The 16,199-nt window shown below is 48.0% G+C and overlaps 1 protein-coding gene, 1 long non-coding RNA gene and 1 pseudogene across 3 annotated transcripts in view; 1 reads left to right on the top strand and 2 right to left on the bottom strand.

Annotated features, from left to right (window-relative positions):
* The window catches only part of LOC310648252 (G patch domain-containing protein 8-like), a 388,081-nt gene extending 372,372 nt beyond the window's left edge, over window positions 1-15,709 (bottom strand). Inside the window, exon 1 of the mRNA XM_083375995.1 lies at window positions 14,342-15,709. Within this exon, the coding sequence (XP_083232121.1) occupies window positions 14,342-14,386 (45 nt within the window). The 5' untranslated portion in view covers window positions 14,387-15,709. The remainder of the gene's footprint in view (window positions 1-14,341) is intronic.
* LOC310648277 (ataxin-2-like) lies at window positions 4,652-11,906 on the bottom strand (annotated as a pseudogene). The gene is made up of 2 exons: window positions 10,921-11,906; window positions 4,652-7,780 (listed from the first exon to the last, which is right to left on the bottom strand). The product of its transcript is annotated as an ataxin-2-like (transcript).
* LOC310648279 lies at window positions 7,383-14,409 on the top strand. The gene is made up of 4 exons (XR_014494047.1): window positions 7,383-7,522; window positions 11,179-11,523; window positions 13,441-13,500; window positions 13,967-14,409. It is a non-coding gene; the product is annotated as an uncharacterized lncRNA (long non-coding RNA).
* Window positions 15,710-16,199: the final 490 nt, after the last annotated feature.

Here is a 16,199-nt window from a genome sequence, read left to right as displayed (position 1 = left end):
CATGCTGGATGTCTTTTTAACAACAGAGGAGGGGCATCTGGTAGGCAACGCTACTAAAAGGAAGGGAGGTCCAAGATATTATTGTCACTGCATTGCAGATTGCCCTCCCTAAACAGGAAGTGTGGGCATAATTTATGATGTTCATCAGTTGTCAGCTGAAAGTCCCAGTGACTTCCTTGAGTGCTCCAGGTATTAAGTGTGAATTACAGAAGGTGGAGGGAACTTCAGGTGATGATAGAAAAATTGTTGGAAGGAGCATATAAAGCCTACATGACATGACCAGAAGTGATAACCAGGGGGGCTGAAGAGGGTGAAAAAAACACAGTATTGTTTTGCTAGCTTAAGCTCTGTAACAGGTGCCCTGGTGCGTGGCTTTTCAACCTTTTCACCCATTCTACCGCTTTTCAGATACGATATCAGTTACAATATTTGAGAATACATGCCCAAAACTCTTATGCAAACACAATGCATCATGTCAGTTGTAGGACAAATAACATGAGCAAGCATTTTATTTCCTCCCTGGATACAATTCCTGCAGCTGCAGAAAAAGCAGCAAATGTGGAAAAAAGAAAATGTGCATTTCATTGCTGTAGAACAAAGGAACAGTGAGTAACTCAGACTTAAGAGGAAAAAGTAGGCTAAGGATAAATAAGGATAAAAATAGTTGACACTAAGTGAAGCAAGCTACCAAAAAGTGGATTTTCTTACAGACGCCAGAGAACTGATTCCACAATGACTTCTACCACATGCGTGCTACAATTTATACTTTTTCCTGTTTTAAGTTTTCATGAGATTTGTAAGAAGTTTGTTCTTCTTAATTTCCTAGCTTGTTTTTTCCCCTTTTCAGTAGGATTGATTAATCCTATCGCCCAGGGATGGGAATAACTTGTTAATGTGGTTTTTGTGTTGTTTTTGTCTTTGTCTTGTCATAGGTGGTGTGTTTGGGGTTAATACTGTTGTTGGTTTTTATGTGTGTGTGGGGCAGACCTGTCAGCTTTCTGTTGATTTGTTCATGGTTAACGTGTTTCTTGGCTGTCTGCCCGGGGCTGTTAACTGTGCCGGGGAGGGGGGAGGAGGAAGAGAGAGGGGAGAGAAAAAAACCCTCTTCCCTGGTGCTTTTTTTCAGCTTGACTTTCCTGAGAGAAAGGGGGGTTGCAGCGGCCTTTCGCATTGTAATAGTTGGATTCTGGTCCTAGGTGTCAAGCAATAACATTCGATGTTAGCAGCGTTAAACTTGACACTATGTTTTCTACTTTTTCATCCATGCTGGCTCAAGGATTCTGGGAACCGAGGTCCTCAAGTCACAAGAGGACTGAGGTTCCCTGTCCACCAAGCCCTGCCCTAGTGGGAGGGGGAGGAACTGGAACTTGTGGAAGAGGATGGCGAGGAGTGGTAGGGCCCCCTCAAGAGAGAAATGGGACGGTTTCACCCATATTCCAGGCACCCACAGACCACCCGCTGCAGTCCTTTGCCCTGGGACAGGACCGGTGTTGTATATGCATGACATTTGGCCACTGGAGCAGGGAATGTCTTTTATGTTCTCTTCTTAACTGTCCTATAGGGTGCTGTTCTGCAACCATGCTCCAGATAGAAAGGGGGGGTGAAGGGCTGGGGCCTTTATCTCCCTGCCTTTATGGATGATTCTTCCTCTTCACCCCTGATACAAGTCAAAGGGGAACAATACCCTTTTGGGTTGGTACAGGAGTGTCACATTCAGTATTAATTAAGCCCCTTGGAGACCCTTCCTCGGAAACGTTTCAGGTCTTTGGGGCCAATGGCCCTTCTGTGTCAGCTGCAATACTCAACCCTTTGGAATGCTTTATGGGTGGTATTGGCTTTACTCATCTTTCTTTCCCTTTCAGACTGCCCTATGCCCTTTTAGGATGTATTTGCTTGCTACGTTACAAGTCACCATTTTTGCTCTAATGGTTAAGCCCCTATATCAGGCCACTACAGGCACGGATAAAGACCCTTTGCTTGGACCAAGGATTGTCAGTTGGCGTTTGATAACATTCAAACTGCTTTAGTCAATGCTCCAGCCCTTGGCATTCCTGATGTCACTGAACCATTCCCCTTGTATGTGGCTGAAAGTAAAGGGGTGGCTGCTGGGGAAAACAGCAAATTCTCTTTCCAAACTGCAACGCCCACTTGACTTCTCTCCTGCTGGCAGCCTGCTCGCAGATCACGATGCCGCTATTTCGGTCTTTTTGGGTAGCCCCCAGCCTGGCCAGGAAGGGAACTTCTGGGGATGGTATCCTGGAAGGGGGGCTGAGAGCCTGGGCAAGCAGCAAGCTTGCGATCAGGCTCAGAGAGACAGAGAGAGATGGAGAGAGAGACTTGCATTTCCCTTCTCCCTCTCTCTCTCTCTCTTTCTGGGTTTTCTGAGACGAAGGAGGAAATGACGTGCGGCGCGGACACCGCGGGGCTTAAGGGGAGGAGAGAAAGGGCAAGCCGAGGTGGATTCTGCTTTCATTGTTTAAGTTTGCCTGCTCGGCTTCTCACCAGCCCTCCAATCGCACGGCTCTTCCCTCCTGCAAACCTCAAGCTCGCTAGTCCTCTCTTTTTCCTGCAATTCCGTCATCATAAAAAATAATGAAAGGCAGGCATGATTTTCCACCTGCTGCACCTTCCTGGGGCTGCCCTCCTCCATTGTTTCACCCAGTGGGGTGGGGAGGGAGTCGGGCGAGAGAGCAGCGGTGTGGTTGGAGGGCAGCCCGAGGAAGGCACAGCAGGTGGGAAAATGGCCGGATGGCCCTGCTGCGAAACTGGGGTGGGGAGGGAGCCGGGCGAGACGGCAGCAGCCTTTTTGGAGGAGGGCAGCCCGAGGAAGGCGCAGTAGGTGGAAAAAGGGCCCACTCACCTTTCCAGCAGTCCTCCAGTCTCTTCCTCCACTGCCGCCATGTGCAGTCCGAAGAAGAAAAGAGGTTTGTGGGCAGTCCCACAAACCAAAGAATTTCAACCAATCAATTCAAACTTCGCGAGGTTTTTTTTGTGAGAAGTTTGAATTGATTGAATTTTTTTAGTCCCACTTTTTTTTGGGGGGGGGACTGCACATGACGGAGGAGGACTAGGAGCCACAGGAGATGGCTGAAAGAGCCGCATGCAGCTCTGGACCCGCAGATTGCCGACCCGTGTCCTAAGAACTAACATCAGTCTTGAAAGTAATAAAATATTATTCAGAAATTTCTAATGAGTCTAAAGGACATTAGAAGGAGCCACCTGAAAATCCTAAGTAATAATGGTTGTCTCTTTATCTCATCTAAAAGTTGACAAGTACAAATGTGACAAGCTGAAAACGCTAGCTAACCTAAACCGCAAGCAAAGGAAATACAGAAATAACTATAGGAGCCAAGCTTTGTTAACAGAAAATTAGATGGTGATAGATAGGATATGTACAAAGGGGTTTCCTGGAACATGGGAGGGACAGTGGTTTTAGGCGGTCCGGATAGTTTATCGGATGATTAGGGAAGGGGCGTTGAGTGCGATAGGGGAGGGGGGAATCTGCGTCAGGGATAGGATATAAAAATGTGTCAAACAGCTCTCTGGCCCAGTACCCGTGAAGAACCGGACACTAAATAGTGGATTCCAGGAACAAAGGAAGTGAGGTCAATTTTTTGGGGATGCCACAAGGTCCTGGAAGACTGGCAAGACATACATACACTAGGTGTGAATGTCCCAAGGTTCTGAAGGACTGGCAAGGCAAGGAGGTGGGTCAAGTACCAATTGCCGGGAAACTCTGTGCACAGACCCAGGTAAGAAAATCAGGGCATTTTCATAGTTACCTGGGCGGCTGGGTGGGTAGGCTGGTGTGAATCTGAGACCTGTGAGAGGTGAATGAGACGCCCTGAGAGTCATAAAGACTGGTAAGGCGAAGTGAGTGCGTACTCTTGAGTACCTGATTTCCATACCTCTGCGAGGAGATTGGTGGGGAAAAAGAGGAAGTGACTTGGTGAAGCATAAGGTGGTCCATTAGGTCTCATTAGGTTGGTAAGGATAAGAGAACCAGATGGTAACCACTGATGGGTAAGAGACCTTCCAAGAAACCACAGAAGGATCAAAGAGGGAACTCCCTAGACCAAGGAAAAGGATATTCATCCCTCCTCACAGTCCCCTGGGTAAGATCCTGGCTGGATGGAATCATCCTCCTTATAGTAGAATGGTACAAGATTTAGATAAAGACCTGATGATTCAATATTGTTATTTTATTTGGGGACAAAAACAAATACATGAGGGAACTCGGTGGCCACAGTTAGAAAACTTGGCTCTTTGATCTGTCGGGCCTAGACTGAGGGGTTTTTAATTGGTTTTAATGTTTTTTAACTTTTAAATTCTGGGCCTTAAATTTAATTAATTGTTTTAACTTTTTCTAATTTTTGTATGTTATGATGTTATGATTTTAACTGCCCTGTAAAGCGCCCTGAGTCCTATGGGAATAGGGCGGTATATAAGTCAAATTAATAATAATAATAATAATAATAATAATAATAATAATAATAATAATAACAACAACAACAACAAAACAACAACAACAACAATAATAATAATAATAATAAAAATAATAATAATAATAATAATAATAATAATAATTTAATTACTTCATTTGAGGGCAAGGTTGGCAGAATAAACTATATATTTGAGGTAAAAGTAAAAGTATTATCTACAAAGTAAGTTTTCCTCTTAACTTAAAAGTTAGACCGCTGCCTTGAGACAGCGGTTCTCTTTCCCTCTCAGACATGATTTTTCGTTTTATAAATAATAAATCCATATCCATTTGACGATTAGACTTCTTTCCCCCACAAAACCTCTTTTAAGTTTAGTTAGTGGCAAAAGGGATTTTTTTGTTTAGAGTCTTGATTTACATAATTACTATTTACTATTATTATTTTTATGGAGAACAACAACAAGAATCACCTCTTGTTACTTCTGGTTCTCTAAGCTCATGAATTCGTAACTCTGAAGGGCTGTTTTAAAAAATAAATAGCTTTTCCAGTTTTGTTTTGTTTTTTTTCTTTTTCTGCAAGCGAATTGGGGCAGGGTTGTGTTAGTTTCTTTGACACAACACACAGAATCATGGAATCGTCCCCCAGAGGGATCAACGTGCCTTTGACTCGGTCCAAAAATTCTCCCATCGGAAGGTTGGAAACGATTAGCATTCCTACCGGATGTGACACCTTGCTTTTGTTTTTTGCTCTCGCCTTAAAAATAAGTGAAATACTAAGGGTTTTTTTTCTCTCGTTTCATTTGCTTTTGTTTTGTTTCTGTGCTTCCAAGTTGGATGAAGCAGGAGAAAAAAGAAAAAAAAAGAGGGTTCCAGCCTCAGTTACTCTGCCAGGTCAGCTTTACAACTGCTGTTGATGGTGAGTGGGAACTGAAGAGTGTGTCATATAGGGGAAGTGTGTGGCTGTCGACACTGGAATGTGCTGCAGTGCACTCTGCGCAAGGGCAGCCTGGGGTCCGCTGGGTGGTGGCGTCGTCATGAGCATCACTGGAGCATGGGTAGAGGGGTGGGAAGGAGCCATGGCTGACTGCACATGGGCCTGGGGCACGTGGGCCATGTGGGGCGGGTTGGTGTAGGCCGGCTAGATGTGGGATGGATGGATGGCGAAGACGGTCGGCTGTGTGGTCGGGAAGCTGCTCTGCGGGGACTGGGCGTTGGAGCCGGGGGCCATGGAGGGCGGCATGGGGGCCAGGCCGGCATGGTAGATAGCCGACTGCTGCTGGGCGCTGGTCAGGTGGAGGGCCTGGGCCACCTAGTGCTGGTGGGGCTGCACTGGGCTGGGGGCCGGGTGGCTCCCCCCGTGCTGCGATTGCTGCTGCCCCATGGGGGTGGCCGACGGCTGCGGGTGGGGGCTGTGCGGGTGCAGGCTGGCGCTGTGGTGGGCATACTGCTGAGGGAACTGGTAGAAATGGCAAAGTAGAAAGAAGGGCCTGTCTCCTTGCTGTAGGGTATTTTGGGACATGCATACATCGCATGCATCTGTTCGTGGGCCCCGTACTGGGTGGCAGGAGAAGAAACCAGGCCGGGCTGTGGGTGGGCCGGAGGCACCATCATCCAAGCGTTGCCCTGAATGACAGGGCTATAGATGTGGGGGTGCTGAGACTGGTAGTGGGGGACGTGCTGGACCAGAGGCTGGCTGGGGAACTGCTGGGGGCTGTAGGCGATGTACTGGGCCGAGTAGGCGGGCAGTGTGGCGACCATGGGGGCGCCGGTGGACGAGGCCAGGTGCATCAGGGGGTTCTGGGGGTGGGGGTCTTGCTGCTGCTGAGGCATGTTGGCCACTGCTCTGCAGGTCTTGGCCTGGTTGACCGGCATCGGGGTCATGGGGATCGGGTACAAAGGCTGGACGCCTGGGCTGACAGGAACCGGGTACATCATATTGGGAGCAAAGCAAACAGGCTGGGTGTAGACCAGAGCCGGCTGCTAGTGTCCCACCATCGAAGGACTGGGCTAGGCTGGCGGACGGGGCGAGGTGGGCATGGTGGAAGGCTTGGGCTGGGTGAAGGACCGAGGGTTGAACTCCTTCACGTGCGGGTTCAGCGTGGATTTTGTGACTTGTTTGCTGGCCTCCTTTTTCTCCTCTTTGTCCTCCTGCTTCACTCCGGGGCCCAAGGTCTGCACGCCCTGCGAGGTCACCTCTGGCCTGGCCTTCTGCTCGGCCAGGCTGCTGGCAGGGGAAGCACTGGGGCTGTTGGGGGGGCTGCTCCCGCCAGCCAAGGGGGGCGCACCGCTGCTCAGTTTGGCCACTGAGTCTTTAGGGCCAGGCTCCACCTTCTCCTTGGGGACCTCCCGGGGCTTTTCACCCTGTTGGTTTTTGCTTAGCAGCTGCTCCACCGTTTCAGGTGCAGGACTGGATTGTAACCTAAAGTCATTATTGAATTTCTTCAAATTGTCAATCTGTTTTCTGTGTTCTAGAACAGCCGGAGAAACTCCTTTGCCTTCCGGCTTGCTAAAATTAGGAGAAACTTCGCTGGGCTTGAGATGTTCCTCAGCTGCCGCAGGGGAAGAGCTGTGCCTCTGCTCGTTAAGCCGGGAGTCTTTCGCTTCCGCAGATGGGGTGCCTGCTCTGTTGGCAGCAGGGCTGGTGGGGGTGGGCGAGGCTGCTGGCACCGGGGTGGCTGCAAATTCGGCCGGGGTCAAGCCAGCTTGGGGGGAAGACAAGGCTGGGCCGGAAGGGATCCCTCCCCCGCTGCTCTGCCTCGGAGACCGGGGTCTGTGTGCCTTGGGGGATGACCTGGTCACCCCCATGACCACCGAGGACCACATCCCACCTGAAGAGCTGCTTCGGGCTGAGGAGGAGGAGGAGGAGGAGGAGGAGGAGGAGGAGGAGGAGGAGGAGGAGCTGGCTTTGCCCAGCACGTTGTGGAAGACAAATTCTAAGCCGCTAGAGATGACGTCCCTCTCGGCCGGGACTCTGTGGCCTCGTGGGTGCTGCTGTGCCTTGGGAGACATCCAGGAGGGTCCTTCTGAAGACATGCGTTTAAGCAGAGTAGAGATGGAAGCTGGAGAGCCATGATCAGAGGGGTGAGACGGGGCCCTGGAGGAGCGCAAGGGGGGCCTGGCGGGCGGCTGTGTAGGGGTGGCTGCCTATGGTGGAAGAGAGGTGGGAGCTGACTGGTAGCAAGGTGGGTGAGAGGAAGGAGATGGGCAAGGCGATGGCCAGGGAACCCCTCCGTTAACGATCCTCTGGTCGGTCCCCGAGTGGAGGCTGTAGTCTGACGAGTGGGACCCGGGTCTGGACGCGGAGGGGCCCAATCCAGACGGGCCGGCCCTCAGTGAGTTCTGCTTTATTTATATTTATTTTATTTTATTTTATATTTAAATTTATATACCGCCCTATTCCCGTAGGACTCAGGGCGGTTTACAGGGAAAATTAAAAGTTAAAATACATCATATACAATTAAAAACAATTAAAACTAAGATTAAATTAATCCCTGAACTTAACTAAAACCCCATTAACTAAATAATTAAAACCCCTCAGTCTGGGCCAGACAACTCAAAAAACCAAGTTTTCAAGTCCCTACGAAATGAGCGAAGGTCAGGGGCGGTCCTAAGCTCCGTGGGAAGCTGGTTCCAAAGGGCCGGCGCACCCACAGAGAACGCCCTTCCCCTGGGAATAACCCACCGGCATTCCTTAACCGGCGGTACCCTAAGAAGGCCCTCCCTGTGGGAGCGCACAGGACGATGGGAAGTTGATGCCGGCAGCAGGTGTTCCCTTAGATAATCCGGATCCAAGCCATTTAGAGCTTTATAGGTAATTACCAGCACCTTGAATCTCACCCGGAGGGCAACCGAAAGCCAATGCAGCTCACAGAGAAGAGGTGTTACATGGGAGTATCGGGAAACTCCCATAACAACTCGCGCAGCTGCATTCTGCACCAGCTGAAGCCTCCGAGTGGTCCTCAAGGGCAGCCCCATGTAGAGCGCGTTGCAGTAGTCTAGCCTGGAGGTCACAAGCGCATGGGTGACTGTGCGTAGGGCATCTTGGTCCAGATAGGGCCGCAGCTGGCGCACCAGATGAAGCTGGGCAAAAGCCCCCCTGGTCACGGCTCCTATATGATCTTCAAAATTGAGCCATGAATCCAAGAGGACGCCCAAGTTGCGAGCCCTATTGACGGGGGGTAACACCTCACCCCCCCATCATTAGTGGTGGAACAACCTGGTTTATCCGAGATGCCGATATGCACAGCCACTCAGTCTTGGCAGGATTGAGTCGAAGCCTGTTTCTCCCCATCCAAACCGCTTCCAGGCAACGGGACATCACGTCGAGTGCATCACTGGGTTTGTTTGGAGTGGAAAGAAAAAGTTGGGTATCATCAGCATACTGATGATACCCCACCCCGAAACCACAAATGAGCTCGCCCAGTGGTTTCATGTAGATGTTGAACAGGAGGGGAGAGAGGACCGACCCCTCAGGGACTCCACAAACGAGAGACCTCGGGGCGGACCTCTGCCCTCCCGTCAACACCGACTGCGAGTGGCCCAGGAGGTAGGAAGAGAACCACCGTAAAACGGTGCCTCCCACTCCCAACCCACTGAGACGCCGCAGTAGGATACCATGGTCGATGGTATCAAAAGCCGCTGAGAGATCTAATAGGACCAGGACAGAGGAGCAACCCCTGTCCCTAGCCCTCCAGAGATCATTCACCAGCGCGACCAATGCCGTCTCCGTGCTGTGTCCGGGCCTGAAGCCCGATTGGTACGGGTCAAGATAATCAGTTTCCTCCAGGAACAGAGGAAGCTGATGCGCCACCACACTCTCAACAACCTTCGCCAAAAAGCGAAGGTTGGAGACCGGACGATAGTTATTTAAAACAGCCGGGTCCAGAGCAGGCTTCTTGAGGAGGGGCCTCACCACCGCCTCCTTCAAGGCAGCGGGGAAGATACCCTCCTTCAAGGAAGCAGTTATTACTGCCTGGAACCAGCCTCGTGTCTCCTCCCAAGCCGCATAAACCAGCCAGGAGGGGCACGTCATCGGGAGAAACAGGGTCGAACTCAGTCCAGATAACATGCTCAAGACCGCTTGATTCCTCCATGCCAGACTCTGCCCAGTCAGAGTCCAAACCGGTCCGGATCTGAGCGATTTTGTCCACCAGATGATGACTAAAGTCCTCAGCCCGACCCTGTAAGGGTTCCTCCCTCACCTCCCGATTAAGGAGAGAGCGAGTCACCCTAAACAGGGCGGCTGGGCGATTATCTGCGGATGCGATGAGGGAAGCGAAGTAATTAGACTTCGCCGTCCTCATCGCAGCGAGGTAAGACCTTGTGAAGGCTCTTAGTCGCAATCGGTCAGATTCAGACCAGGTGGACCTCCAACCGCTCTCTAGACCCTGTCTCCGACGCTTCATCTCCCGGAGCTCCACAGTAAACCATGGAGCCCAACAGGATCTGTGCCGAGTCTGGGGTCGCAAGGGTACAACACGGTCGAGTGCCTCGGTAGCTGCCCTGGTGCGCCAGTTGCGGCCCTATCTGGACCGGGATGCCCTGTGTACGGTCACTCATGCGCTCGTGACCTCTCGCCTTGACTACTGTAATGCTCTCTACATGGGGCTTCCCTTGAAGACCACTCGGAAGCTCCAACTGGTACAGAATGCGGCCGCGAGAGTTGTCTTGGGAGTTTCCCGGTACTCCCATGTTACACCTTTGCTCCGCGAGCTACATTGGTTACCAGTTGTCTTCCGGGTGAGGTTCAAGGTCTTAGTGATGGTTTTTAAGTCCCTACATGGCATGGGTCCGGAATACCTCGGGGACCACCTGCTGCCGGCGTCAACCCCCCTCCGCCCTGTGCGTTCCCACAGAGAGGGCCTCCTCAGGGTGCCTCCAGTCAGAGAATGCCGGCTGGTGGCCCCCAGGGGGAGGGCCTTCTCTGTGGGCGCCCCGGCCTTATGGAATGAACTGCCGGTGGAGCTCCGGATGGCACCGGATCTCCGCTCCTTCCGGCGCGGGTTAAAGACCCACCTGTTTGAACAAGCTGGCCTGGCCTGATGGGGAGTTAATTTGGGTTTTTAAATATTTGTATATTTTACTGTTTTATCTTGGGCATTAATTTAATTCTATTTTAACTTTTGTAGTTTTGTACTTTTATTATCTGCCCTGTTCACCGCCCTGAGTCCCTAGGGAGAAGGGCGGTATAAAAATTTAATAAAACTAAAACTAAACTAAACTTTCCCAGGCATCAACCAAGGCATTGACCGGGCTGTGAGGGAGATAGGTAAGGACTCAAGCGCCATCTGGAACCGTTCTGGGTCCATTAGGCGCCTGGGACGGAACCATCTGGTCGGTTCCACAGCCCGGCAGCGGGGGGTGGCACAATGGAAGGCTAGCCGCAGGAGATAATGATCGGACCATGACAGGGGGACAACAGATGGCGAGCCCCCTCCCAAATCATCCAACTATTGTCCAGATAGAAAAACCAGATCAAGGGTGTGACCAGCACCCCAAGGAAGGATGTCTCGATTGCGCTGCCTGGGAGGGATGTACTTGTTCTCCCTGGGGGCTTCCAGGGCTCCTTCTCGCTCGTTGGCATTTCGCTGAACTGCTGTGTATTTTTCTTCTTCGGAGCGGTCACTGTTCTCCAAAGCCGCCCGAGCCTTGTACTAGGCACTGGATTCGATTTCTTCTGCTAATTGGGTCGCTCTCGCTTCCCGTTTTAAATAATCTTCTGAATTATCTCTTTCTAGGGGTACCGTGTAGGAAGCCAAACTGCTGTCGTACATGGAAACCAACCCGTAGTTTTCTTCATTGTAGCGAAACATGTCGTTGGGATACCATCCATTGGAAACATCAGTTTCTAAAGCTTCAAGGTATTCAGCCGTAGCGCCTTCTCCTCCATCCCAGGGCTCCAGATCTTTCTCCTTGTGTTCACCATTCACTTTAGCGCTGATGGCAGAATCGGTAAAAGCATCTCTCTGGGCATAGCTGGAGTCCATGTCCTTAAAGTGCACCATAACGAAATCTGAATACTTGAAAAAGATGCTCTCAATGATATCTTGTTTGGGCCCCAGACTGGATTCATCCGTTTTCTGGTGAGCGGCGTCGAGCACTAAGTCACACTTAGAGCTGTATGTTTTAAAAACTCCTTCATATATACTTCCATTTTTTACCTGTACTTCACATTTGGATCCGACAACGGATGTGTGTATGTGAACCATTCTCATGTTTGCGTATATGCCTTGAAAGGGGATCGGTGGTTGAGGGGGCCCTTTGCCACTGCTGTGCCCTCTGCCCAGCAGGGGCCGCGCTCCAGGGCCTGCCCCACCCGCCCTGCGCCTGCCGGGGGCCCCCCCATGGCTGGAGGGCCTGCGGGCAGACTCAGGGGTGGCGGCAGCGGCGGCGTGGTGGTGGGGGCAGCCAGGGGCTGCGGCGGGACTGGGGGCGGCGAGGGCTGTGGCGACGGCTTCAGCGCCATGGTGAGGTCTGCGGAGGGACCCGGCCGCGGGGTGGGGTGGAGCGGAGGTGGCAGCGGCGGCTGCCCCGGGCGGGACGGCTGCCTGCCCGCCCGCCTGCCTGGCTCTCTCGCTCAGATCGGCTATAAAAGTATTATGAAAAAGTATTGCTGTTTTAAATGCTAGCAGGATGGGATGGATTCATCTGGAAAATACACCTGGGATAAGAGTAAAGGTACCATGACTCAATATTGTTATTTTGAGTGGCCAAGAAATCCTATTAAAAGCACTAGTGCATTTTGCTCAAAATATGGAAGTTTTAAAAATTGGCTATGTCAAGCACTAAAGATATAGGTTAATAAAAGAAGTTTATATGCCTGTTGGATCCCAGGTAATATATATAGTCCATTTTTGTTAGAGGAGTGTGGAGGTAGTGTATGTGTCTGTCTGTGTTGTGTCCAATAATAATAATTAATAAAAAGGCCTTATTTACAAAGAAAGAGGTTAAAAAAAACAAAGGAGCTCACTGGCTTTTGAACAGCTTCTTGAAATTATAATAATAGTTATAGATTTGTCAGGAGAAAGTATGAAATGAAATATCTGTATGTGAACGTGTTTATGCAAGCAGTTTGAATGGAGTGAAGTGTGGGTATGCTGATCCTCTGTGTGTGTGAGAGAGAGTTTTTCTCCCCACCCCGACTATGAAAGAAACAGTAAACTGCATATTTTTTGTTCTTTAAGCGTTTGCATGAGAAGAGTCCCATGGAGGATGTGTGAGAGAATTCATGGAAAATGCATGTGAAAAAGAGAAAACTATTTTGTTAGTGGTGAGATTTTCGTGTAATTTCTTCTTCTTTTCCTGTCTCTACCCCACCCCACCCCCATTTGCTGGCTGTGTTGCTTTAAGAGCAAGAGAGACAGAAAGGAAAAGGGGGGGGGGTCTGATCTTTTTAACTATTTTTTTTCTCTGCTTAGAATTCTGGTTTGAGGAAGGTGGGGTGGATGTGAAATTTAATACCCATTTTTATAGTAAGAAATAAGGTTACTTTTAAAAAAATAAATGAAATATGAGAACTTGAATACACCTATATATCCATCAACCAAAAGAAATGACTGAATTGTTTTATTTAGATCTGTAAATGTTTTAAGCTACTTAATGGAAATTTGTTTCCCTCTGAATGGAATCTGATTAAATTGGAATTTGGATAAATTTATATTAAGAGCAAAGAGTTGATACTAGAGTTTGATACAAAACTATTTCAGTAACTCAGAATATCTTATTACACTTGTTTATTTATTTATTTATTTTTGTAGAGTTGCTTTTTGTAGCTGTTGTTTTTATTTTTATTTTTATGTCTGTTTTAAAAACTCCTTCGTATATACTTCCAATACATTCTTCCCCTTTCTCCTCCAGGAAACATAGGATAGGAATGGGTTTACAGAATCATTTTATTTTAAAACTTCTGTATTACTATCATATTTAAGCCTATAGATGGGGAAAAGATAGACGCAGGATGGAAAAAAGTCACATAGCTTATCTTTGATTTCCCATCACAGTACTTCAATCTGCATCAGGACAGCAAGAACTTTGGTTTTACAAAGCTACAAAAAAAAAACGTGAGTGGAAGATTGTGTTCTTTAGATGCAAGATCATCAATATTTGGAAGAGTTGACCTCTTCATTAACAAAAGTCAGTACCTTATTTTTCTTTTATACAGTATGTTGTTTCACATGCCAAGGACAGGAAAAGAGAAAATACTAAATAACACATTTTTAACATCTCCACCTTCATCTCTGGTTAATACATCTCTGGTTAATATTACCAATGCATTCCCTTCACCAAAAATACCCATTTTTTACATTAAACTGAGATCAGGTGGAGAAACCATTCTACAGTAAGAAGCCCCTTAAAGGTAATTATTTGGAAACGTTCATGATACAGAAATTCTACCTGAAAGGGAATGTTATACTGGAGAGGAAAGTAGGCCATTTCGAATCAATCTACAGTAGTGAAATCCTTGGCGAAAAGCAACGGAGCTACTAATAAAATACAGCTACTGATCCTTAAACATTTCTCTTATAGGGAGTAAAGAAAAAGGAAGAACTTGTCTCTAAGAAACTAGATTAAAGTTGAAATGGAAGAGCATTCTCTCATTCCCAACCACACCCCAAAAGAGAAAGATTCCAGATTACCCCACTGGGAACGTAGCCTTCCGTGCAAATCTTACTTGGGAAACGTTAATCAGAAAAAGAAAACCAAAGGGCAAAAGAACAAACACCACAAACAGCTCCGCAGGGAGAGTTATGGAGACCCGAAGGAAGGGGCCTCAAGTACATGGAATAACAGTTTAAGGCGAGAGGTGGCACCGCTATCTCCCTTAGACCCACACGAGGAAGAAAAGGATCCTATACACCACAGTCAAACACAGCCGCCATTTCTCGCTATGGGTATCAGTACCTGGAAGTCCCTGTCCTCGTTGAAGCGAGAAAACCTATCCGCCATTTTCCTTCTATTCGCCTCTATTTTACGAGACTGCGACAAAGATGGGCCGTACGTACGTGCACAGTAGACTCATACAAACGCTCAGCTTCCGAGCCTCTTTCGCCTTTTTTTTTATTTTGGAAGTTAAGGTTTTTCTCAAACTGTGGTTGGCCAGCAGCGCCCCCGCCCCCCTCCTATTAAAAAGCAGCGAAAAGAGCTGCTTGTTCTTTTTAAGTCGTGTTGAAAAGATTTTAAACTTCATGCTTAAATCAAAAGACTAGAATAGAGCTGGAAGGGACCTTGGAGGTCTTCTAGTCCAGCCCCCTGCTTGAGCAGGAGAACCATACCATTTCAGACAAGTGACTGTCTGGTTACGTCTTTTCTTTAAAATCTCCAGTGATGGAGCACCCACGATTTCTGAAGGCAAGCTGTTCCACTGGTTAATTGTCCTTGTAATATATTGGCCTGAAGGGATTGTATTATGCTTAAGGTTGTTGTTAGTAATATTGATATTAGTAGTGATACTTTGTAATCTTTCTTTATGTGCAAGCAGCTTTGTAGGTGCTTTATATTGGGAAAATAGTTATATAAAAGCAAATGTTTCATGCTTTAGGTACAGGTGATTGCTTACATGAAAAGAGCATGGTAAGGGGAGGGGGAAAAGGAGTTATGGTAGAGCCTGGGTTGTTGTGTATGAGTCATCATCTAGGAATTATTTTTCTGTACCTTTTGGTTCTGTGGAAAATAACTGGAAGTAGTGAGGAAATTTAAAAATAAATATATATATGCTTTTAGTATTATTGTGTAATCATATTTTATATTTTATAATAATCATTTTATAATCAATTGCCTGAGTAGATGCTTTGAGTATATGGGGAAAAATACAAGCCTCAAGTGGAGGGAGGGGGAGAACAGGAGTTACCATGGGGCCCAGTGTGAGTCACCATCTAGGAATTGTTTTTAAGTACCTTCTGGTGTCTGGTACCCCTGGCAGGTGTAGAAGATGGGAGACATCTCTCCTCTAGAATTGATAAGCATGTACATATATGGTCTGAGTAAACAGGATAGTAGGGGAGGGATCTTATTAGTATAATGTAAGCAAACGGGCGGAGATAATATATTCTGTTTAGGCGCTTCTGATAGATTGTAACCTCCAAAGCCTAAGCCAATGGGGCCATGGGGGAGGGAATGGGGCGTCACGATAGGATGTATGTGATTTTGGAATTTGAGGTGTGGTTCAGTGCTTGGCTACATTGCATTTTTTGCCTTCCTGAATCCACCACCCTTTGCAAACTCTTACTTTTTAGACTTTGTTGTGAAGTCTAATAAACTTCTTTTCTATTTGTAACTCAAACAGAGTGGATTTCAATTTGCTATGCGCTTCAGTGACTCCTTTGTACAGTTGCAAGAAAAAGTATGTGAACCCTTTGGGATTACGTGGAGTTTTGCATGAATTGGCCATAAAATGCGCTCTAAACATCATGTAAGTCACAACAATAGAAAAACACAGTCTGCTTAAAATAATACTACAGAAACATTAGCTGTTGTCATGTTTTAATTGAACATAACATGTAAACGTTCACAGTGCAGGGTGGAAAAAGTATGTGAACCCCTAGCCTAATGACTTCTCCAAGAGCTAATTGGAGCCAGGAGTGAGCCAACCTTGACTCCAACCAGTGTGATGATATTGGATGTGTTGCTGACAGCTGTCCTGCCCTTTAAAAACACACACCTGTTTTGGGTTTACTGGTCTCAAGAAGCACTGTCTGATGTGAACCATGCCTCGCAGAAAAGAGCTCTCAGAAGACCTACGATCAAGAATTGTTGACTTGCA

This window comes from Vipera ursinii (genome assembly GCF_947247035.1).
Source record: "Vipera ursinii genome assembly, chromosome: W".
Lineage (NCBI taxonomy): Eukaryota > Metazoa > Chordata > Lepidosauria > Squamata > Viperidae > Vipera > Vipera ursinii.
This window is presented reverse-complemented; position numbering and strand designations above follow the sequence as displayed.